The sequence below is a fragment of the Myripristis murdjan genome, chromosome 22 (assembly GCF_902150065.1).
Source record: "Myripristis murdjan chromosome 22, fMyrMur1.1, whole genome shotgun sequence".
Lineage (NCBI taxonomy): Eukaryota > Metazoa > Chordata > Actinopteri > Holocentriformes > Holocentridae > Myripristis > Myripristis murdjan.
This window is the reverse complement of record NC_044001.1, coordinates 22,657,260-22,681,945: the sequence shown is the minus strand read 5'-3', so window position 1 is coordinate 22,681,945 and position 24,686 is coordinate 22,657,260. Positions and strand designations below refer to the sequence as shown.

Genomic DNA, 24,686 nt, shown 5'->3' with positions numbered 1-24,686 from the left:
ATGCCATCTCTCTTTGTGCATCAACAATATGCCCAGCCTGGGACACAGTGATGCCAGCCCACTTCCTTGTCAACAAAGGAAGAAGGGGAACCAGAGTTTTTCCTGTGGCCCGTAAAATAGTCGACACAACAGCAGTCAACAAGCCGAGGCTCGGGACGGGCCCAAGGCCCCCTCTGACACCCAATTGTTTCCCGAGTTTCTGTGTCCAGCCTTCCGGAGCGGAAACTTTTGGGCACCCCCAGAGGTGAGTTTGTGTGTTTATGTGCGCTCAGGGGATGAAGGGGGAGGCTGGGATTGTTAGTGAAGATGAGGGAAGTGTGTTGGCAAAATGCCCAGTGCCTACAGAGTGATGTATAAGAAAGGATGGGAACGAAAGCGGCTGAGTGGAGGGGACGGTGTTGAACAATGCTCCAAACAGCTGCTCACGCCGGCCGGGGGCAGTGAGTGCATATAGGAAGGACGGCGGTCACCTTGACCTTTGACCTCGTTCGCCTACATCGATGTGACGCCCTCGATGGAGCCAAAAGACTGAAACAAAGCTATTAAAGGAAACAACAAAATACAATTCCTGTTATTGTGGCTGGAGGATCTTGAATGAGGGCATTTGTGTAAAATTCAAGGTAAACTGCACATTTAATTTAATAAAGCAATATATGACAATTTACAACAAATGTAATCCTTCTCATCAAGACAGTTGCAAATTTAACCTCTGTTTGGCCGCTAAGCAGGAACTCCACAATACAAGTGTGACACAGCTACGGTAATAGAACAAATTCGATTTTTTTGTGCTTATTTTAAAATCTGTAATTACATTGTGCTATTAGCAGTTTACCCAAGCCTCCGGAACTGTGCTTGGTTGACAAAATCAAATTAGCTTGTCAGATGCTGATTTTTTTCACCTACATTTTTAAGGCTCCAAATTATTCTCAGCTGAATAAGAGGCACTCCAGTCTGCACAAATGCCTATAAAAGCATATATGCATTTTTTTTCACCACATCTCAAAGTGAGCACAAATGTACTTAGCTCTGACAAACCCCATGAGAAACACACAAAAAATGAATGCTTGGATCCATTTTGATGGATCCAAGCATTCATTTTGATGAAACTTGATCAGTTTTGTGCCCATAGTGACAACATGCACATCTTTTCTTCCAGTCCATTAAGTAACCTTTAAAACATCAGATTCATGAGTGAATATGATTGGCTTATGTGGCTGCATTCGTGTCATGGAAATGCATGAAATCTATAAATGAGTTGTTTTCAGAACGGCCTTGATCACCTCCATTGTCATTTATTACAATGTCAAAGAACTCTATAGGCAAGGACAAGGACAAGGACAGGCTAACAAAATACCTTGAACATATAAATCAAATATGTAGAGTTTGAGCTTCTGGGGTCAAATATGTTTGAGTGCCTTTCCAGCACATGACTCTGGTTTGCCTTAACTGATTTAAAAAGAAAAAAAAAATGGCCACAAAACCCAATGGAAAAACACACAGCAGGGTTCTGGTATGAGTACAGCTGAGCAGTGGAAAATCCATATATATACATATGAGAGGGACGGACACATGACATGCACCAAGTTCATTGAAAACTAGCCTTGTATCTGGCGCCCTCTGGTGAACAAACCACGCCAATACAACTTCACACATACTAACAGCTGATATTCAACTGGCACCTTCACACACTTCACACATTAATTAAAACTATTTTAGCGTTAAATCATGGTCTCATATCATTCTGAGTACTTAACATATGCACCCAAGCTGCTTTTATTTTCCAAGGGTTAAAGATTTAACCCGGAAGTGCATCAGTGTTATTATGCTAACGATGTGTCATCAACAAAACACCACAGGATAAGGGTGGGAACTGCAAAAATTGTGGAAAAAATAAGAACAACAGCCACTTACTAATATCTCTATAGGGGTCAGACTGGTAAAAGTCGGGAATTCTGACTTTGTGAAGCCGCTGTCAAAGGAGTGGGACGATACGCTGGACTTGAAAACCGACTTGGTTTAAACTGCAGCGCTGCTAGACTGCTGCGGTTAGCTCGCAGGCTAACTGGCTCATTCCCTGTCCACTGGGCTCCGGACGGGACGGGATAAGAGATGTCCTGCTGCTTGTTGGAGTTTTGTCGGGTCCAAGAGCTCAAAACGGTCCGGGACTTCTTGTTCCAGAGCCAGAAAACCGACCCACCGGAGGACAAGAATCAAACAGGTACATAGGCAAATGATATCGGTGTGGACCAGGGAGCTAGCATGTCCCCCCTGGCTGCCAGTCCGGTTGTGCGTCCACATAACACGAAACTGCGCTTGCTAAGTTGCACAAGTGTATGAACAACAGCACGTTAACGGGTATCAGAGAGAGAAGTCAGGGAAAAAGTTCATTTTATTGGTGAATTTCACCACAGTTTGCAGGTGCACGGGTCTGTGCAGCTCTGACTGTCAGCTCGGGCTTTAAACAGGGAGAGGAGCTAACATTATGAAGCGGGCCACTCTGCAAGATCCTGCTGATGCATCTCATAGTTTCTCTTTCTTATAACTCATCATTGCAAGCAACAATTTATGCACGATATGGACAAAAATTCATATATTGATATTTAGCCCAGTATCCCTGTAGCGATATGACTATGGGTTCACACTTATTTAAAGTTTTAGGTGTAGCAACAGTGACGTTAAGTTAAAAAACAGCATACTAATGTCATATGGATGCAGAAAATGCAGCCATGCGACTTCCCTTAACCCTAAATTTGGTTTATATAGTTGTCTTTTGAGATATTAATATCACCCATGTGCATAACTAGGTAGTGATATGATGAGGATATAAGAAGATAAGAAGCATGTCTGAGCTGCCTGCCTAAAATACTCAGCACACATCGATCATGGAGGCTCATGTTCTCCTTGAAGGATGTTGCCTGTCCTGCTGCATAAACAAAGGCAGGGCAGTGAGCAGATAGTTTTCACATGGTTACTGTGAAGGTGAGCTCTGCAATGCCAGCAGCAGGGCAGAGAAGGAGGAGAGGAGGTGAAGGAGGAGGGGGGGTGTGGGTGTGGGAAGATATGTGTCTGCCCTTTGTGCAGTGAGTCATCCCACACAGAGCACCTGAACAAGATTACTGCACTGCATGATGCTCAGCACACACAGAAGCAGCGCACTTCACCTGTGGCCCTTGAGTAACACACACACACACACACACACACACACAGCACAGGTCTACGTTTCCTATTGATTTCTTTGGGTGTATGTGTCATCATCTCAGTCATTAAGCCCGTGCCCACCGCACACAGTCAGAGTGCATTTCAGGAGTCCATGGCAACCGGATTTCTCCTTGGATTTTCTGTCAGTTCTGTCACTTTCTCTTCCTCCCACTCTCAGGTATTTTTAGTCTCTCTCTCCCTTCAGCGCAACCTTCATCAGCCCTTCCCCTTCTATCGCCTCTCTCCTCTTTTTTTGTTTTGCTGTGTAAGACTTACGTGTGCTGTGTTTGTTTTTTTATTTGTTTTTGTAGTAATTGGCATCGGTGCTTCCATTCACACAGCCACTGTGGCTTCAGTGTGTTATTTCACAGCCATCTGTGATCTGTCCAGATCCATCACTTAGTAATAGGTTACATCACCGCAGATTAATTAGTCTAGTCACATTTTGGAAATTAGATTCATTAAATCATAGCTGATATATGTGGGCCTTCTAGAAGCAGGTTAAAACCTATTCTGAGGTCGCTGGCTGCAGAAACACTTGGCTGAACTATTTAACTTCAAGGTAGATTCCATATTAGGAAAGCAAGATATTAGGCCAGGGAGATTTTGGGTGTGAAAAAGTCTAATCTCTGCACAAGGAGCTCTGTTAGCTCGACCTCAGAGGGCAAACCCAGTGTTAAGTGGATTTCAATCTTTGCTCCCTTTTTTCCCCCAATAGAGAATGAGCTGTCTTGGGATACGTCTGACTGGGAGTCAGCATGGGATAACAATGACCACAAAGGGGACGATGCCACTACAGCCACGGTTTGTTTCTTCTTTATAATCATAATTTTTGTTTCTCCTCCTGATAATACAAATTCATAAGCCTGTATACTGTAATCCAAATTTCTAAAGAAGAGCCTTTTTCAACCCATAGTAGGTAGTTGAACACTAAAACTAATGTTGGCAATAAATGCTGGAATTTTGTCTATTTTGTGCCTCCCTATTCCTCTCTATCGTCCCTGTCTGCCCAATAATTGACTCATTAAGTCACATTCATTATTTTACCAAGCAAACTGAAGTTTGGACGTTTCTCTCTATTGCAAAGGATGATGTATTAGACCTGATGAAGTGACAGGAATAGGGTTAGGGTTAGACAAGCTCAGCAGCCCAAGCCAAAGAGAGAATTTGGCATCAAGATGAGTCGAGATCCAGGTCCTGAGGGCTGACAGGGTCCAGTGAGCTCATCTGGTGAATAACATCTCGTTGTCTCTGTTGGCATTCCATGACTTTATTTTGTGTTTAGGGGAAAAAATGTTTAAATTTATTGTGCTATGAGATTTAATGTAACACATATTTAAATGTACTTTTTCTAGTGATTTGGTCCTTGTAAAGTAAATGAGATGTCCACCCACATTTTCAGCAGATTGTATTGCGTGTCTCCAGCCAGAAAATAGTCCCCGAGGAACCTAAATTTCAACTAAATTACAGGTAAAATTTTAAAAAATCAGGTCTTCTAAACCTGGGCACAAAAGTAAGTTGGAGCAGCAGAGAACAATTGAAGTTAAAAATATAGGGTAATCAAGACATTATTCAGAAATATGAAATAGTATAGTACAATGTGCTAGGAAGATTGTCTTTAAGGCATGAGGACAGTGTAGTAAACTGGCTCAGACATACAGAAACAATGGTATGGTTATTTAAATAACCTGTTCCCCAGATCATGATGATTTAAATGGAATGCACTAAAACAGTGTTACTTGGGCATAATGAGTTGGGAATAGCCAATGAAATTAGGCAAATGAACAATCAGAATGGTGTGTGTGTGTAGCAGGGAGATCCCCACAGCAACACAGCGCTGATCATAACGAGGTGTGCTCCCATAAATATTTAAATATATCTGGTTTGCTATCATTATTACTTCCCTTTGCTCTGCAGGTGGAGGAAGAGGGTGCGGGGCAGAGCATCACCTGGATGCAGGACTGCGTGGTGTCCCTGTCGCCCTGCTCTGACCTGCTTGTGGTGGCCCGCGAACAGAAGGCTGTCTTTCTCTCAGGTATGATGACAGATATATCAAAAAAACACACACTCTTCTCTTAAGTACACAAAGAGTTTATATAGTGGTTATTATTGCACCTTTCAGCCAAGTGGCGTACAGATGACAGTGGCAGAGAGGAAATGACCCTGGCTGTGTCCTGGAGTGGGACCCTCAGCACCGAGGAAGGGTAAGAGAACAACCAGAGCAGCTGGAATGATGATGCTGAAAGTACAAGAGAGGATATGATGAAGAGAATTGAGTAGGGAGGAGGTAATGTAATGGAGAAAAAAGTATGAAGGTGAAACCGGAAGGCGAGTATGAAAATTAACCGCAGAACGGGAAGAAAACTGAGCGGAGAACAGAGCAGAATGACTTTGAAATAAGAAAGTAGCTCAGCGGTGGAGAAACAAAAGAATGTAAGAATTTGAGGGCTGAGACAGTGAGTGTGTACAGTGTCCTTTAAGCAGTCAGATGTAATGTGAACTCAGTCACTCAGACCTTACTTCCTGCTGTGTGTGTGTGTGTGTGTGTGTGTGTGTGTGTGTGTGTGTGTGTGTGTGTGTGTGTGTGTGTGTTGTTTTTCTCTCCAGAGAGTGTGTGAGCAGCGTCATCTGTGTGCCCTTGGCGAGCCAGAAGAGGTAAGATATTTAGCACGTGTATGAGAGCTATTGCAAGCAAAAGTGCAAAATTGCTTATCTGTGATAATAGTAGGTTTTGGCCAGAGTGTGTTTATTTTGTGTGTGTGTGTGTGTGTAGGAGCTCAACAGGCCGGCCTGACTGGACGTGTGTTGTAGTGGGTTTCTCTTCTGGATATGTGCGCTTCTATACAGAGGTACCTCATCGATGTACAATACAGTTTTAACTTTGTTGCTCTGTAAAGCACTTCCTTTGTAGGCTAGTGACATGAACCAGTGTTTCTGTCACCCTGCTGATGGCCCAAGTACCAAGTATTTTTTTTATTATTCACACACAAAGTAAGTAAAATTGCTCTTGGTATAACGGGTAGCGAACAAGTAGCAAGTTTAATGCAAGTATTTAATGCATCTTGAAGCTGTAAAACAGTTAATGTTTGCAGTGCTGCTTAACAGTGGAGTTAAACAGATATGCAATTTGATCTGTAGTTGGTTCAGAAACTTGCAAAAAAAAAAAAAAAGCTTATTGTTCATCTGCAAGCCAAAACTTTTTCAGAATTGCAGTAAATTTATATTGGAAGCAAAACATTAAAGTCTCTGTGAAATGACCTCACATGACCTCCACCTGATGTAAAACTGAGTATCTTAAATAGTGACGTTATCCTTCACTAGTGGGTGTAAAGTGAAATTCCAACTAATAAAATCTTCACAAATCTTCAAACATCCTCTTTCATCCACCTATCCCCTTCAAATAAAATTGTGATACAGTATCTCGTTGGTCTGTCCTATCGGTTTACACATGGAAATGATCCTACCAGGAAATACGTCAAATCAAGAAAGTATGATTCAGTTTCACTATGGGCTTTAAATAGTCAGTAATACCAGTTTTTAATGCAAAATTATTTATATCTTGTCAGAATGGGGTTCTGCTCTTAGCCCAGTTACTGAATGAAGACCCTGTATTGAGGCTCAAGTGTCGCACATATGAGATCCCCCGTCACCCAGGAGTAACTGAGCAGGTAACACACACACAGTACACTCATGTCAGTGCTGTGTATAGATATGCATGGCTAGAAAATGCGTAGTATATTTTGATTTAATCGTATGATGATCAATTTATCCAACCACAGCACGAGGAGTTGAGCATCCTCTACCCGTCTGCCCTGGTCACCATCGATGGCTTCAGCCTCTTTCAGTCTCTGCGTGCCTGCAGGAACCAAGTGGCTCGAGGTATTGATACTTGCGTGTGTGTGTGTGTGTGTGTGTATTTGTAGGGGGGTGGGGGTTACTCGTGTGCATGCTTGCATGGCCTCTGTAGTGTCGTTACAGTGCGTTAACAGAATCTTCTTTGTTTTCCGACTGGGTGGATAGCGGTTGCCACAAGAGATTCAGGTACTGAGGAGATCTAGATATGAATACACACTCATGTAGACACACACACTTTTGCTCTTGCACAGGCGCAGCGCTTACATGTCTCTAGAGGATAGCACCTAAGCTTCATCAGGATTTCTCTGTGCCTCTGATGCTATGGTAGTGTATGTGTGTGTAGATCCGCCTGTTCTTGTATGTTGCTTGCAGCCTAAAACATTTAATGTTATCATTAAAAGGACAGAGCATCCATTTGTAAAATCACCGAAAAATGACCAAGGAAAGATGAAATCCCTCCTGTTACTGTCCTTCTTAATTTGTTAATTTAACTAATGTCCATTTTCAGCTTTTTACTCTTTCCTCACTCTCTTCATCTGTCTGTCCCCGTGTATCCAGCGGCGGCAGCAGGCAGTGATGCGATCCAGCCTCCTCCCCTGGCCTATAAGAAGTGGGGTCTGCAGGACATGGACACCATTGTGGATCACAGCAGCGTGGGTGAGACACGGGGGGATGAAAGGAGGAAAGAATGGAGAGAGGAAAGGCAGGAGGGGTCGATGGGCAGGCGATGAAAGGATATAGACAGTTGTAAGGGAGGGAAAGCAGGAAGGATGGATGGAGGGAGCAGTAGTATGGAGGATGTCGACCCAAAAGACCCAAAGCATTGTGGGTGAAGGGGCAAATGGATGGAGGGCAGGAGGGCAAGAAGTGGTGTATAAGAGCAAAAGGGATGAATATGGTATGACATCATGAATTGTCTAAATATATTGAGATAAAACCTGAGATGTAAGGGAGGGTAAACCCACTTAAATTCAGTTAACCAAATTTTTATTCGCTGAACCAACCTTATCCAAGTTTTCAGGCTGAAATTCAGCTTGAATGGTTGTAATAAAAGGCTGGATGGCTTCAAACTTCCTCCAGCTCAGCAATGACAAAACTGAGGGTTCCTGGTCTGGTTCCCACTGCAAGATACACTTGCACTTCTGTTGGTCCTCTTGCTAACAATATTAAATCCTGTTGCAGAAATCTTGGTTTTATTTTTGACTTCCAGTTAAGATTTAATTAATTAATCCATAAATAAATTGGTTCAAACTTGTTTCTTCCATCTCAGATCAATAGCTGAAATTGAAATGGTTTTGAAGTTGTCATTCATGCTTGTACTACATCCAGGATCGATTACTGCAACTCATTATTTGCCGGTCTTACTAACTAAGTCACATCTTCATTGGCCAAAGTGGCAAATCAGAAGCATTTATGAGAATAAATAAAGGGAATTTTGTATGACAAGTCTAGGTTTCTGTCTCATAGGTTTCAGAGGAAAAAAACATAAATGAATGTTGTTGTTTTTTTTTATAAAAAAATAATTTGACTTTTGTTCATATATGTGGTCGAGGTGCCTGATTATCATCACCAGCTGGGCTCTTAGCTCAGCCACCTTTACGTGTTCAGCCACGTTACTGGCTAAAACTGATTACAAGATGGTATCACATGAATTTTTATTGCAACTCTGACTCACTGACAAAATGCTCTTGCCGCAAAAACGTGTTTGAGAGTTGGCAAAAACCAAACATAACAACATTTGTTTTTGTTTACGCAGGCATGATTACTACATTAGTCCAAAAATGCCTTCATTGCAACACAGTGCATCTGAGTCAGAATAACATGCTGGAAATAGATTCTGTCATTTGAAATTAATGAGCTTCTAAAAAAAAACGCATTCATTGCAGTAAATCTGATCGCAGCTGAAGGGATGCCAAGAGGAAGGGAGGAAATGTAAGGAAAGAGGAGAGGATACTACTAGTGATGGGAAAAGACAGAAATATTAGTGTAAAGCTGACTTTCTGTTGCTCAAAGCTGATTCACAATTTCTGTCTCATCCTCTGCTGTCTCCCCCCTGCCAAACCTCTCGGTCACCCACGCTCTCTCCCTCCATCCCTCCCTCTGTTAGGCATTATGACACTGTGTGTGTTTGACCAGATGAAGAACGCTTCTATCCTGGGGGGGTTTCATGCTTCCGTCAAGGGCAGCCCCCCCGCCATGAGCCAGTACATCGCCGTGGGCGGAGGGCCTTACACAGGCTTTTACTATGCCGTCGAGGTATGTAGGCCCTTCATTCACTTCAGCAGAATAATACATGTACAGGCATTTGTCTGTCTGACTTGTGTCTCTGTTGTAGACTATAACTGTATTTTTTCTCTTTGTTCCTCCTTAGGGAAGCTCTCAGCCTCTCCTCTCTCATGTGGCTCTTGCTGTGGCCAGCAAACTCACTTCAGCCCTCTTCAGCGCTGCTAGGTGTGTGTTTGTGTGAGTGTGTGTGAGAGCCAACCAGACAGCACTTGCTCCCTGTCAATCACACAGTGGAGACATGTGGGGGCTGAATGCTGCTTTATTGACAGCCAACAGCCACCACAACAGCACCGGCTGTACAAAGCAGCTCAATTGATAGTCTGAATTGTAGCCCACTCCCCTCTTCTTGCCAAATTCATCCATACTAGGATGTTTGTATGGTGTTTTCCATCACACTCCTTTCACTGTATTCCTGATGGACCTCACTACCCTCCTACTCGCTCTTGCTCTCTCTCCTTTATTACTTTTTCATGCACTCTGCTTCCCTTAATCATTTCTCTTTTATATTGACTCTCTCTCTCTCTCTCCCTCTCTCTCTCTCTCTCTCTCGTTCTCCCCCTTCTCTCAGTGGGTGGTTGGGGTGGAAAAACAAGAATGAAGAGGATCCTGCTCAGAAACAGAAGCCCAAAGTGGAGCCAGCAACACCGTTGGCAGTCAGGTAACCAATCACAGTCTCTCAACAAAAATGCATTTCAATCACCCGAGCTGTGAAGCTGCAGAGTGGCCACCAAGGAAAAAAAAAATTAGATATATCAAGGCCACTTTAATTTCTTTTTTCCACATTCAATTAATTTCATAGAGTTTTTAGCAATTTATTTCTCTTTTTACTTGTAAAATTTTAGATTTCTTTTATCGTCCTTTACAAATCCTCCATTTAAACATCAGTAAAAATAGAGGAACTACACATCACAACATTAAGCATTATCATTTTAATTAGTGTAGATGTGACTAGTAGACAAGCTCATGGATTGCATGTAGCCATGTACAGAATCAGACATGAGCAAGATGTGTTGTTGTCAGGCTTATCAACATCTTTTACTGGATCAGTTTTCCTTTTGGTTATTCATTTGTTCATTTTTTCACACATTATATCTGCTGGAGTCTGACACAACTTGGTGAAATGATGCACCTCACTGCTGTATTTCAGTATTTTCAAAATTACACTGATTGGTCATAGGAAGGCGCTATACTTACAGGCCAAAGGCAGCTTCTTTTTCACTCTAAGCTCATTCTTCATCTTTCTCCTCCAGATTTGGTCTCCCAGACTCTCGTCGCCACGGCGAATCCATCTGTTTGTCCCCCTGCAACACGCTGGCCGGAGTGACAGACGACTTTGGCCGGGTCACTCTGTTGGACTTGGCCCGAGGCATCGCCATCCGCATGTGGAAGGGTGAGTGGAAAGGAGAGAAATAGATGAAGAACTAAGGAGAGAATGGTTTAAAAAAAAAGGAGAGAATGATATAGCAGCTTAGCCTAAAGGTCTGCATATAGAATTTGACAGGTTTGGCTAATATTAAAGGCTGAGCACCTCTTATGAATTTGTAGCCTGCTCTACTGCTATCCCTGGGGCTGGGTAATATATTGATATTACCGTATATTTCTACTGTGCTATGTGACTAGTCATTGGCTGGGACTTTGGAAATTAGTATTTTTCTGGTTTCAAAGGCTGCATTACAGTAAAGCAATACAAATTTCTGAACTTATTATTTGCCTCATCCTGTTGAGGGTTGAGGTTTTTGGGAGAAGATAACATGGTATTTCATTTTGTCTTTATTGCCCAACTGTTCATTATAGTTGATGTAATATTTGCTGTGTGATGGTTAAAAGGGGTGAAAAATTATGGAGCTTAAAGAAAGGGAAAAATATGCAGGTGAAATAGAGATAACGCAGAACGTTTAAAAAGGTAGAACACAGTCATAATCCCCTCCAAAGGCATGTTTACATGACACCCTTAGTTACTGGCATATCAGGGTTGACTGCCTCCACTCAGATTTGATCTGTTGACCAGCTCCCACCAGGAGGAGAAACCTCAAGACTTGTACATAATTTAGTGGTAAAAGTCGAAGCTGTCTGAAATATTCACGAGGTCCTCGGGGGGAAAGAGATTAAAGTCCTTAATTTTCACACACAGCTGCACCCCAAACCGGTGCAGTCTTGAAAATCAGTCGTGTTGCCAAATTGTGGCAATAATCAGCGTCTGAGACATTTTGTGTTTTCCCAACTTTCATGACATACAGCTGTGATTTGATTCCTCACTCATTTTTATGTCTCAACCCCAGGTTACCGTGACGCCCAGCTGGGTTGGGTGCAGGTCTCCGAGGGGCGGGGTGAACGGGAGTCCTCGCCCTCCGCTCCCCTCCCCCGACGCCATGCCCAGTTCCTGGTCATCTACGCCCCCCGCAGGGGAATCCTGGAGGTCTGGGGAACACAGCAGGGGCCCAGAGTGGGAGCCTTCACTGTCGGCAAGCACTGCAGGTACACACACACACAGACACACACACACACACTCAGTCTACAGCAAACAAGTCAGAAACATAGATGGCCTTTGCTTTAAATGGAGAGGTGCTCACTGGAGGCTGGTCTGTAAACACTGTGAATCAAAGAGAAACCAACAGAAACTAGAAGTTCAAGCGATACTCTTATAATAAAACAATGCTATTTTTTCTTTCCTTATCTGTGTGTGTGTATATGTGTGTGTGTGTGTGTGTGTGTGTGTGTGTGTGTGTGTGTGTGTGTGTGTGTGTGTGTGTGTGTGTGTGTGTGTGTGTGTGTGTGTGTGTGTGTGTGTGTGTGTGTGTGTGTGTGCGCTCCCAGGTTGCTGTACGCCGGCTACCGTCTCATGGGGGTGAACAGTGTGACCAGTCAGGGCTGGCAGCTCCACACCCAGCAGGTGTGTCTGCTGGATCCCACCACCGGAGCCCTGAGGACAGTGACTGTGCCCTTTCATTTGGCCCTCAGGTGGGTACATACACAGACGTGAACACACATGTGCTTTCACATGATCTAACAGATCAGCTGGTAGTCATGTAAGCATTTTTTTTTGGACACATGAGTATTTCCTGTAGACTTTTTTAGCAAATGTGGAATCAAGTGAGACTCAGATTTGCTCCTGCACACATTCAAAAATCAGCTCCAGTGCATAATAATGTCTAATAATTGGATGTTTATATCATGATATATGGATAACTGTGTTATAATTGTAATTTGTTTTATATTATTTTTTAATTTAAAGGGGTTGTGGTCCTGTATGGCATCATAGGCAACTGACCATAGAAGAAAGAACTAATATGAAACCATAGAACTAATAAAATATATGTCATTAATTCTGTATATATGCCACAAACGTTTGGTCGGGTACAGTTAGATGGCTTGGGCTGCTGCCAGTTTCTCTTTATGGCTGTTAACACTACAAAGTTATCACGTCTCATTTACAGTCAAATGCTGACATAGTTGTACAACAAAAACAAATAAGATGTTTTGTTTAAGTGCCACGATGACCTAAAGATATGCATCACTTGCTACAATAATTTTTTAAAGCATTTATTTACTCATGGAAGGTCTGCCGCATACAAATGATCTTTACCGCATTCTTATGGCTACACACATTTTCATGCAGCAGCTACAGTCTTTAACTTATGAGCCCTGTTTAGGAGATCTTGACAGTGCATACCCACATTTTCTCTATCTTTCTCTATCTCTATATTTCTCTAATATTTTCTTCTGTTAATTAATCTACAAGCTGTCTATGAAATGTGTTTTTCATGGAAGTGTCGTTGCACGTAACCCAGACCTCATGTTTCTATGTCTTCTCTGGTCTAGTGACAAAAAGAGTGAGCGAGCCAAAGACATGCACCTGCTGAAGAAACTGACCACCATTCTGAGGAGCAGAGATGTGGAGCCAGGTGAGAGAGAGAATAGAGTGGAGGCTGGTTAGAGGTATCTACCTGTAAAGGTGTATAAGGATAGGCTTTGATTTCATCTCTTCTTTGCAGATATTTTGGAGAGTGAAGCTAAGAGCGTGCTGCTGGATATCAAACACCCCGCCATTAAGAAACAGGTGAAGACGACGTTAGGCACAGTTTTCCACTCACACAGATATACTGTATGAGTGCGATAGCCAAAAGGCTGATTTTCAGGTTCTCAGCCCCATGTTTGTTTTGTTAATGTGTTTACGTTATGTGCAGGCTTTGGAATCTCTTCTGTCAAATAAGAACGCTCCTGTTTCCTGTCTGACCAACATCACCCGAGCCTTACATGACAGTCTGAAGGAACGAGGTAGAGTATCAGTCCGTTTGTAAGTGAATTCCTATTGGTTAGCGTTATCTAAGGTATGACATCAAAGATCAGGCAAACAACAAGTATTTCACTAATGTACATTCTTAAGAAGGCTTTTGATGCATGGAGATGGAGAAAAGATTATACCACAGTGTAGGGGAACAACGTAAGGTACCTATAAAATATAGCTTGTATGCTGTGTGTTTGGCTACATGTTTCACATTTCTGTGATTGTGTGTGTGTGTGTGTGTGTGTGTGTGTGTGTGTGTGTGTGTGTTTTCCCTTGTAGACCCTGAGGCTGTGGACGAAGCGTTACTCCAGCTCTGCTCCTCCCAGCTCAAACTGCTTCAGCTTTACACAGACATCCAGCAGCTGCACTCTGCCGCAGACACTGACACCTCCTCCGAAGCTGTGAGTCACACACACACACACACACACACACACACACACACATAACTGCAGTCCAGTGTACACACCCACTGAAGCTATTAGTACCACACACACACACACATATATACTGAACATGATGTATGATATTTGGGGGTTGCTGAGTGTTTTAGATCTATATGCCAGTAAAATCTGTGCTGTTGCTTGATAATCACCACAAACCTTATCATTATCCCCCATAATCCCATGCTAAACATTCTCTCTGTCTGGTTGATTTCTACCGTATCCCTCCTCTGCCCCAGCTGGACTCCCTAGAAGGCATAGAGGAGGATTTGTCTCGCTTGGGCCCCACCCTGCAGCGCTACGCCCAGCTCACCTCGAGGCCCAGCGTCTCCTTCGCCCAGGACTCCCCTGACTCGCCCCTGCCTGCCCGCGCCTTCCTCTCCCAGCTGGAGTGCACTGAGGACGGGGAGGTTAGGGTGGTCCGCGGGGCCGACACCGAATGGAACCAGCTGGGTAATGCCGGCATGAACACAAACACACACGCCCTCGCTTTAATGCTGCATGTACCTCCAAATGGATGGTTAAGTGGAATAAGTATTGATGTCAACATCCTACACGCGGTAATGGTGTGCACCTGTGTATCCTGTGTAGGGAGCTTCCTGTTCTGGGGCTGTCTGTCCGGAGAAAGCCCGCTCCGCAGGGTGTGTGACACACTACAGCAGACTGGCGTCAGCCCACAGCAGCTGCTGGTAAGATGGAGAGAGATGGATGGATTGAAGTTACTTTTTTTAAATGGATGGCAAAAGTGTGGGAGAGGCTGGTAGAAAATGGAAAAATGTCTTGAAGGAGAGATGTGAAATACAGAGAAATGATGTCCAATGAATGGAGAGTAGAAATGATGCTATTTTATGTAAAGTAAAGTGCAGTTTTCTTGGCTTAGTGGCCCACAGCAATGGACTGACTCATAAAAGAAAGTGTCCTAAAAACTTGTCAGTGGCAGCTGTCCTAGCCATTTGTAGAAAGTCTTTTGCAGTGCTACAAGTTTTCTAATGGATTTTTCTAATGTTTGTCTCCCTGTTTCTCTCGTTGTGTCAGTCTCTGTTGCTGAGTGTGTGGCTGCACAGGGAGAAGGACGTGCTGAAGAAGCCAGAGGAAACTGTCAGAAACCTGCACACGCTGCTCATCACCCTGAGCAACATGAAAGGTATGCTTGTTCTGAGGCCTGTTCGCTCGTCTGTTTCTTTGGTGGAGAAAGGAGGATACCTCAAATGTTGAATACTGAGGCCGTAATTTCAAAATTTGCATTACTGGTGAAAAACTGATGAAACACTCAGTACATACCTGACCTTCCTCCCGTGTTGTCTTCAGGTGCGGTGGAAGAGTCGTGGGACCCCCAGTCTGTTTCCCCCTGGTGGCAGCAGGTGCGCACTGCGTGTGTCCAGTCCCACAGCGCTGCCGCCGCCCTGCTGGCTGCCTTGGTGGCTCACTACGCTGTCAAAGCCAGCATCACCAGTCGGGCTGACAGCAAGGTAGAGACAACACACACACATATACGCATGTCAGCCCAGATAAGGTGTGTAAGAGCAGGTGCGCCTAAGGGCTCTTGTTGGGTGGACTTTGTTCTCACTTTGTACAGGCTTGCGACCTGCTTTCTCTGAATCAGCAATAAAAATCACCCAAAGGCAAAACAGAAACCACAAACTGAGGAGTAAGGGATCTAAGATTCAGTGGCTACATATATCAGAAGAAGAAACATTCAGGCCCATTTCCTGACATCATTAGTTATGATTATGCTGGAAGTAAAAAAAAAAAAAAAAGATGGTGTTACCCAGACTCTGAGTTAAATTTTAAAAGACACATCAGCAGCGCTACAAAGAGTCTTTTATCATTTAAGAAAAAAAAAGAGTCAGACCCTACCTCTTGTTAGAAGATGCTAAGAAACTGATTTGTGCTTTTGTTTTTTCACACCTGCATTATTGTAGTGCACTCTATTCTGGTTTATAAAGACAAAACAAAACAAAAAAAAATTGATTGGTTGCAACCCACTCAAAATCTAGCAGCTACAGTTTTAATGAAAACTTATAAAGGAGAACACATTGCACCAGTTTTAGCATCTTCACCCTGGGCTTCCAGTAGCACTGACGATAGACTGTGTAATTCTTTAACTTGTTTTTAAAGCCCTGGTCTGCAAATAAATAACACAAAGTTTAGTGAAGCTTTTTGTAGCTCTGCATCGAGGAGTTGCAGCGTACTTCCACCGCATATTAGACAGGCAACCCCTTTTGATCATTTTAAAAAGCAGCAAAAAAAAAAACCTTATTTTTATAGTCTTGCTTTTAATTAATTTATCCTCTGATATTTTTATATTATGGTTTTTATATCCTGAATTTAGTCCTTTTAAAATCTCTTGTATTTGCTACCAGTAGTAATCCTTTATCTTTTTGTACCTACCTACCTCTTTTTAATTCTCTGTATTATAGTTTTATTGCTTTTTATTGTTTTCCTGTTTACTATTTCAAATATATATCTTTTTTGTTTTCAATACATTTTTGTAAAGCACTTTGAGCTGCATTTTATGCCATGAATAAATAATTAACAGTTATTGTTAGATGTTTTATCCTAAGAGCTCATAGCCATGCAAAGCTAGATAATAATGTTTTACTGGGCAGCATGTCAGCTAGGCTACTTTATACTTAATGGATAAAGTCATTGGCTACCTTAACTGGGTTCCCACTGTGTGTGCAATTACTGGAATATCATGGAATTTTTTTTTTTTAAAAAAAGTGTATTTCAAGCAGGCAAATAAATGTGTTCAACTGAGGATGTTGGGAATAATCAGGATTTTTTTTCAAAAGGCTTATTTTACCACATTCTACAGTATGATTTACAGCTTGTTGTGGTTCTCAGTTGTGTTTCTCAGCAAATCCAGCTTTTGATGAAACCAGACCTTTTAGAAAAAACAACATGAACAAACCAGAAAGGAATGACATTTTTTAGCTCATGACGGGCTCCAGTGGTGCGAGCCCTGTAGATAAAACACTGTAGGTTAAATGAAACTGCGTTCAGCGGCTGATTTTCTTTGCAGCTGAGCCATCATATTTAGGGACATGTTTGTTTTTCTGCTGTGGTCAGCGGCTGCAGAAAAGTGCACTTGATCATGGCAGTACAACGCCCCCCCCCCTCGCCGGCGTGCATCTGTCAGGTGACGGGAACTGAGCACCTTCAAACAAGTGCAGCCACAAAAATCTCCACTCCCAAATACACAGATGCTGTATCCTGTGTTACTGGAATACACTCCTACAAATTTTAAGGATAATGCAGTGAAATACATACCTACTATGTTTGTCTGTATTTTGTGTGTGTGTGTGTGTGTGTCCATGGCAGCTGCAGTCGGAGTGGGAGGCGGTGTCCCTGGAGCTTGAGCAGTGGGCGGTGTGTGTTCGCCAGCTGGAGGATGTGCTGGTGCTGCAGACGCTGCTGTGGGTGCCTCCACCCCAGGGAACAGCAGGAGGCGCTACAGCACAGTGCTCCGTCAAAACCCTGCTGGAGGGAGGCAGAGGTAAACCACGGAGAATCAGCCTCTTGTCCTGAGGAATGTTGTGTGCTCGCTCTTTCTTTCTTTCTTTGTCCTCCCCTCCTCTCTCCCTTTCTTTATTCTTTCTCCCATACCCATCTTCCCTAGTCCCTAGGTACTTGGCAACACTAAGAAAAAATCCATACTTCGCCTTACAAAAGGCCTAGAAAGTTACTTTTTTTTGTCAGTCCTACAGACGTGTTTAACCTGTTAATTTTTAAAATGTTTCGTACTTACATCCATGCCATTCCCCAGGTGGCATAGCTGACAGCATCGCAAAGTGGGTGTTCAGGCAGGACTTGGCCCCCGAGCGACTGAAGGAGATTCTCCAGAGGAGAGAGGAGAAGGAGGGAGATGACAACTCTGAGCAGTCAGAGCAGAGAAGAGCGGGAGGAGGAGGAAAAGAGGGACAAGAGGAAAATGAGAAGAAACAGGAGGATGCAGACAATACAGCAGGTGGCGTTTTTGGTCTACAACATGTAGTGGGCTCTTAATTGAATAAAAATACTCTCCTTTAAGACAATAGTCACTTTCGTCTAGCTGGATGCCTGTTTCTTGCACCTCTGAACACTTTGAAATCAAATCCTTTGTCCGCTGCTGTTGCAGAGCTGCTGGTGGCAGTGTGTCGGCGGTTCCCGGACTCCCTCTCCCCTGACTTGCTCTTCGCCCACTGCTGCTGGGAATACGTGGTGCAGTGGAACAAAGACCCCGAGGTGCAGATACACACATGCATAGATCATGTGACGCACAGTGTTCACTCATTTACTCTGCAGATGTAATAAACATGTTTCTGCATAGCAGTTTCCAGTGACAGGCAGGGCCAGAGTGAGACTGACCGGAGCAAATTACATAAAATCCTATTACATAAAATATTGCTTGCAAAGTGTTTTGAGAATGGATTTTTGCTGGCTTAAGCTCTTTACAGGAATACTCCAACATTTTGGGCAAAATAGCATTTTTCTGACTTACCCAGACTGAGACAAGATGTTCTATGCCATTGTCACCTCTGTACGTCCAGAAAAATTAAAGTTGTTTTAGGAAAAGTTAATTTGTGCCAGATCTACCCCTTTATTCAGCGGTGTGCGGATCTCTGGGGAGGGAGGATAAATGTGTAGTGTTACAGTTTCACCATCTAACTTCTCCTAAACACTCGTCTCTCGTTTTTTAAAAATAAAATCCCAAGATGTGAATTTCAAATAAACATGATACACTGTGTAAATCAGATGGCTTTAGAGTTGCTGTAACGTTTCTTTTTTCACTTTGACAGAGCTGGGCTAATGACATCCATTGACTTCAAGTCTTTATGCTAAGCTAACATGAAATGCTACCCATAGGAACTGAATCACTGGACGTACAGAGGTGAAAATGGTATCATGCATCTTGTCTCAGTCTGGATAAGTTGGAAAAAAGGCTATTTTGCCCAAAATATTTTTGCCTAGAGTCACTCCTGCTTTCTGTTCCTAGGAGGGTCGATATCTGTGTTGGGCGGTGGAACATTTGAAGTTGGTCTCTAGTCCACATATCCAGCTAGGTGAGTAGGACACTGACTTCTATGTACCTGCACACAAATGTTTTTATTATTGCCTTATGTTTGTACATATGCATGTAAATGGCTCGATCTGACTTTACAGTCTATCCTTTTCAACTGATCTTTACTCGTTGATGCAGTTGAGACATTCTTGAAGTGACTATAATTTATCATGGGACTCGATTGTCCTAACAGGCATCTCCTCCATGATGTGGAGCACGTTCATCGTCAAACGCTTCTCAGCCGCAGCCTTCCTCATGGAGAAGGTGAGTTGCTGTGCACATATATGGAGGGTGATGTTAGTCGTTGGAGGCATTTTATAATCTAAAACCTTGTCTGAATGTTCACCGCTCAGGTGGGGAAGGCACCCAAAGATCGCTTATGTCGACGGGTAAGTGTGTTTTTGTCACTGTAGATTGAAATGCAAATACGTGACACCATTTATGATTTATTTGCTTTGATAGATTGATTGGTTGATGAAAGTGAGAAAAGTGTAGCAATGAGTGTACCTGTGTGTTTGTGTGTGCAGGACGTGGGAATGGGAGACAAAGCCATGACGTCTTTCCTGGGCTCCTGTGTCCAGCTGCTGCAGATCCTCATGGAGGTGACTGGCCTATTGGCTTACAATCAGTGCCCTTTATCTTTTATCAATCACTACGTAAGTAAAGAGAACCCAGAGCCAAAGCATGGAGAATGGCCAGTGCCTCGCTTAAATCCAGCACAGAGCATGAATACTGAATGAAAGCCGTCAGCCACAGAGCTGTTTGAACGTGACGCAGTTGATATGTCCCTTTCTCGCGTCTCCTTTTGTGCCTGTTTGCCTTTTGAGACTCTCCATGGCGAATACATTATCATATGCTGTGGCTTTTACACCTCTGATACAGTGTGGGAGTATCCCTACTTAAGCCTTTATGTAATCTGTCACTCTATTACATCTATTACAAGAGTCTGACCACAACTTTAAAATCTCAATTTCTGTATCTAATAATGCGGGTTATCAACATGCCCCTGAAAGTCTTAAATTTCCTGTGACATCTTGACATTTTAACTAATTTAATTTGTCCATTTATTTCTGTGTTAAAATTACTAAAGTTTTACTGCATCACATCACATCACTCTTAGGCCTGCTGCTGAACCTAATACCATACCTGTCGGGAAAATACTTCCTGTTGATAAACTCAACTCACTTTTTTCTTAAATATATTAGTAGAATCATCTAATTAATAACCAACTATATTCCTGTCTAAACTTACATCTGCCCTGGACCAAATACATACTTACCTTTATACTTACCAGCAGTGGTTATTTTAATAATTTAAAGATGATTCATCCAAAAATCAGTCTTAAATTCAGCAAAAAAAAAAATCTTAATTTCTCTTTCTTAATGTCTTCACCTGTAGACACCCTGAAATTTTACTATCAGTTATTTAATATTTCAAATGTATGTTCCTTCATTAGCATTTTCTAACTTGTAGAAGTACCTTTTTACTACTCTCCCACAACGACTAATTCTTCTAATACAATGACTACTACTACTACTACTACCACTACTACTATTACTATTACTACTACAACTAATTTATTAGTCCTACCACTACTACTGATAAACATCTACCAACTTGTTTCAGGTCTAGTGAACTGAATAGTGAACAGATAAGCGCCAGATCAGCTTTATATTTATTAGCTGGCCTGCTGGCTCACAATTTTGCACGTGCTGTAGTTTTTTCTGCACCTCAGTGTTAATGTGAACGGTAAAGCCCTGAATCTCTTTTTCAAAACCACAAACCCCTTCCCTGCTCTTCCAGGCGGACTCGGGGGTGGAGGAGGTTCCCCCTCCGGAGCTGTGTGTGGAGGAGGTGTGGTGCGGGGCGGAGGGCCCGGCCTCCATAGCTGAGCTGGCCCTGGAGCAGAGGGGCGTCCACTACCCCCTGGTGCAGCACCACTGTCTGCTGGCCTCGCTGCTGTATGCTGCAATGACCTTCAGTCTGAGGGTCAAACCTCTCAGCCTGTTCGACAGCAAGGTGAGGAGTGGAATGCACGTGTCAACTTTCAAGCTACGAGCCTTGTCAGCCTGTTTCAACTAAATCTGGAACCAAATGTGAACAGTGCTCTTCTTTATACATCAAGGCTCAAAATCGGAAGCAGCCTGCTCTGCTCATTAAATTGACCTCAAGCCAGCAAACCCTTAGGGTCAAAGTAAAATAGCAGCCTTTAGAACTGGTTGCAGAATAATTTATTTATTGCCAGATCATGAAGCATGTAGATATTTTAATACTGTTAGCTTTTTGATTTGACTGATAATGTAGTTTGTGTGTCTTGAGTTCACAAATATTTGTAATGCTGTCATGATGTATGATACCACCAATTTACCACAAATTTTGTCTCTCACTTTAATATTATTCATTTTAGAGGCCTGTTTTTGTAGATAAAACAGTGGCGAAATTAAATGTTGTGCACTACTTTTCCTTTGTGTGTGTGTGTGTGTGTGTGTGTGTGTGTGTGCATGTGTGTGCGTGTCTGCTTGTACAGGGTAAGAATGCTTTCTTCAGAGATCTGACGTCCATCCAGCTGATGCCCAGCGGCGACATGGACCCCGGGCTGGTCTTGCTACGAAAGGAGGTGAGAAAAGAGGAAACACACCAAACAGGGTTGAATAATACACAGAGCATAAACAGCAGATAATTGAAATACAGCTGCAACTAAAGACCGAGCAGCAGACCCAGTTTCCTTCCTCTGTTCACGATGTGGACTTGTTCATGGTGGAAAATGGATTCTCACCTCCTTTTATTTCCTCTTCCTCGTCAACATTGTCCATCTCCCCTCTATTTGCATCATTCCTGCTCTGCCTCAGTACCTCCTGCGGGTGCTAACTGGCTGGGTGCAGGCCATAGATGATAATCCCAGCTCAGCGACCGGGCCCGGGTCCCCCCCTCTCCCCAGCACGGGCCCCAGAGCCGACTGGTGGCCCTCGATGTGTCTGGAGCTGGGCTCCCTGCTGCAGGTCAACCCCGACATCCTCCGACGACACCTGGTGTGTGAGCTCTACAGCCAGGGCCTGGACCTCAGGGCAGAGGAGGTAGGGAAGCCACACATGTCCCTGTCCTCTGTGGAGCAGCAGAGTGACAGCTGATTGGCTGTGGCGGCTTGCTTCATTCTTTCAGCATTGCTTGATACAGACATGTATATCCATGATTTTTGCACTTGCACAAACTCCAAGAAAATTCAGGTCTCCACTATATAATCTGACTTTTAGAGGTTTTGTGAGGTCTGTAATGTAGCAGGGGTTGAACGGTGCCATGCTTTCAAAGGTAACCAGTAAAACTTTGAAATTGATTCTAAAACTCAGTGGCAGGCACTGAACAGAAAATTGGGAAAATGTTTCACTTTTCATGAACATGTTACATGCAGGGCTGTGAAATACCAGAGATTGAGTTCAGTCTGTGAGTCACTAGTTGGCGATTTGATATAATATTTTCTTTTTTGGAGTGATTCCATTCAGTTTGAGCTTGTACTGCATGATTTAATGAGCCAGTTGTTGGATTTTAGCCAACCTTGTTTGGAAGATTGTCATTTTCTTCTGAAATGTGAAAAAAATCAGACAACAGAATTACTTAATAAAAAAAATATTGACAAAAAATGTAGCAGCTTATAGTATTGTTATATCACTCTATTATTGTTTTATGTTGTTTTGGGTTATTTGAAGAATCATCAATGAATCATTTGAAAGCATTTCATATTGCTTCAGGCCAAAGTCAAAGTATTTATTTATTTATTTTTAGCAGATCCATTCAGTTTAATGGTCAGAATTTATGATCAGTGCCTCGATGCAATGAAAGACTCATCACACGCGGCTTGCTGGGTGATATGATTGCTTGTGAGGAGCCGTCACCCTGAGTCTGTGTTCCTTCACAGGCCATGTTGGAGGTGGAGGACAAGGACGTGTTGGGCTCCCAGCTGCTTGTGCTGACCGGCCAGAGGCTGAGCTACTCGCTGCTGCACAGCCAGAGCCAGACACAGCCCGCCATGGAGCTGCTGGCCCGCCTGCCCCCCACCCTCTGCACATGGCTCAAGGCTATGGTGAGACTCCCAACACTCCCCTGTGTAGCGCAAATGTCCAAATTACAAACCATGCTAGTTAGAATTTACAGAGCATTTCAACGCTTCAGTTTTGTGTCCCATAACGCTGATGTTTTGTTCCGTCTCCCAGGACCCCAGTGAGCTGCGGTGCCCCATGGTGCCACTGTCCCAGAGCAGCAGGCTGGTGAGCCGTCTGATCGAGATCCTGCCAGAGAACCACGGCCAGTACAGCCTGGCCCTGCACCTCCTGGAGGCCGTGGAGGCCCTCACTACCGAGGACTGACCTGGGACGGGCGGAGGGAGGAGAGGGAGAGGGAGCCGCTTCGAAAGCCCCGACCAAGGTGGACAGAAGGAGGGAGGGATGATGTGTAAAGAGGGAGGCAGCAGGATGGAGATGGCCAGGGACAGAGAGATAGTGGGTTTCTTGAAGGGCTACACGGTGACTAGAGGAAGGCCTCGATGCAGTGAAAGACTCATTACACGCTGCGTAGCTCAGTCCACTCACACTGACCCACCTTCGCTGGAAAAGCCATTTCATTTTATACCATTGAGTCCAGAAAACTGCTCCTACCTGAGGCAGGGGGGCATTTTCAGCAACTAGGAAGATAAAACTAATAAGAGACTAAGATAAGCCTAATAAGCTTTGTTTCTCGTTGTGGAGAAGACAGGAGAGGACAGGATTTGTGTTTTATGATTCAGCTCATGGTAGCCTGATAAATATCCTAAAACCGAGTTAAGTGTAAATGAAAGGACAGGCAGAGATGTAAAGAGAGAATGGATATGGTGGGCTTTTAAATGATTTTTATTCAATCCATCCTTGTATTTTTGCTCAAGTATGTAACATAAATTATATTTAATACCCGTGTTTATGTTATTGAAGAGTATTGTGAAGAGTTATCGTTAGGAGGATGTGTTAAGTGAGACGGTCATGATGGAACTGGGCATATCTTTTCTTTACTGTCATTTACATGTCATTTTTCAACTCACTGTTTTTTGTTTTTTTTTTCTGGTTTGTGACTAGCCCCGCCCCCTCACATCCATCAGATTTGAACAGATTTCACCCTCTGGGTTTCCTAACTGTTGTGTGCCATATCACAGTTCTGTTTGACATCTCTCCCTCCACTGTCCCCCTCACAGACTAGAGTGATGTATCATAAAGAAATACAGACCTTATTTTTTATTTATATAAGCAGACAGTACTGTACTAGCTGTGCCTGTAGACCTCCTATTCTGTAGTGCTCTGTCTGACTGCCCCCACTGGGCCAATGTAATGCAGAATAAAGAGGTTTGATGCTTCTCAAGTGGCTGGACACGTCTTTACTCATTCTCCTGACATACAAAGGATCTTTTGAGCCATATCTCCATTTATTTATAATTCAAACAAGAATTTCTTTCATATCTGTTATTGTATTGGACATAGTGTACAAGGAACAGGATGTATTATACATAGAAAGGAATGAATGAACATCACCCACATCAGCCTGATACTTCTCACTACTACAA

General features: G+C 43.2%; 1 protein-coding gene across 2 annotated transcripts; it reads left to right on the top strand.

The window, feature by feature from the left end:
- The first annotated feature begins 1,815 nt into the window (after window positions 1-1,815).
- rab3gap2 (RAB3 GTPase activating protein subunit 2 (non-catalytic)) lies at window positions 1,816-24,484 on the top strand. Of its 2 annotated transcripts, XM_030082020.1 has the most exons (36): window positions 1,816-2,218; window positions 3,917-4,002; window positions 5,116-5,233; window positions 5,321-5,402; window positions 5,806-5,853; window positions 5,972-6,047; window positions 6,765-6,866; window positions 6,978-7,077; window positions 7,219-7,239; window positions 7,612-7,710; window positions 9,161-9,309; window positions 9,425-9,504; window positions 9,908-9,997; window positions 10,590-10,729; window positions 11,619-11,814; window positions 12,154-12,297; window positions 13,159-13,241; window positions 13,332-13,396; window positions 13,524-13,614; window positions 13,904-14,025; window positions 14,304-14,517; window positions 14,656-14,753; window positions 15,100-15,208; window positions 15,373-15,533; window positions 17,389-17,563; window positions 17,834-18,034; window positions 18,185-18,291; window positions 19,043-19,109; window positions 19,302-19,372; window positions 19,462-19,497; window positions 19,636-19,710; window positions 20,912-21,127; window positions 21,636-21,725; window positions 21,958-22,182; window positions 23,019-23,183; window positions 23,314-24,484. In XM_030082020.1, exons 1-36 carry the CDS (start codon window positions 2,110-2,112, stop codon window positions 23,464-23,466), a joined length of 4,164 nt encoding a protein of 1,387 aa, XP_029937880.1. In that variant the 5' UTR covers window positions 1,816-2,109; the 3' UTR covers window positions 23,467-24,484. The 2 variants fall into 2 exon arrangements, with proteins under 2 accessions (XP_029937880.1, XP_029937881.1); XM_030082021.1 differs by lacking the exon at window positions 7,219-7,239 and having other exon boundaries at window positions 23,314-23,466.
- Window positions 24,485-24,686: the final 202 nt, after the last annotated feature.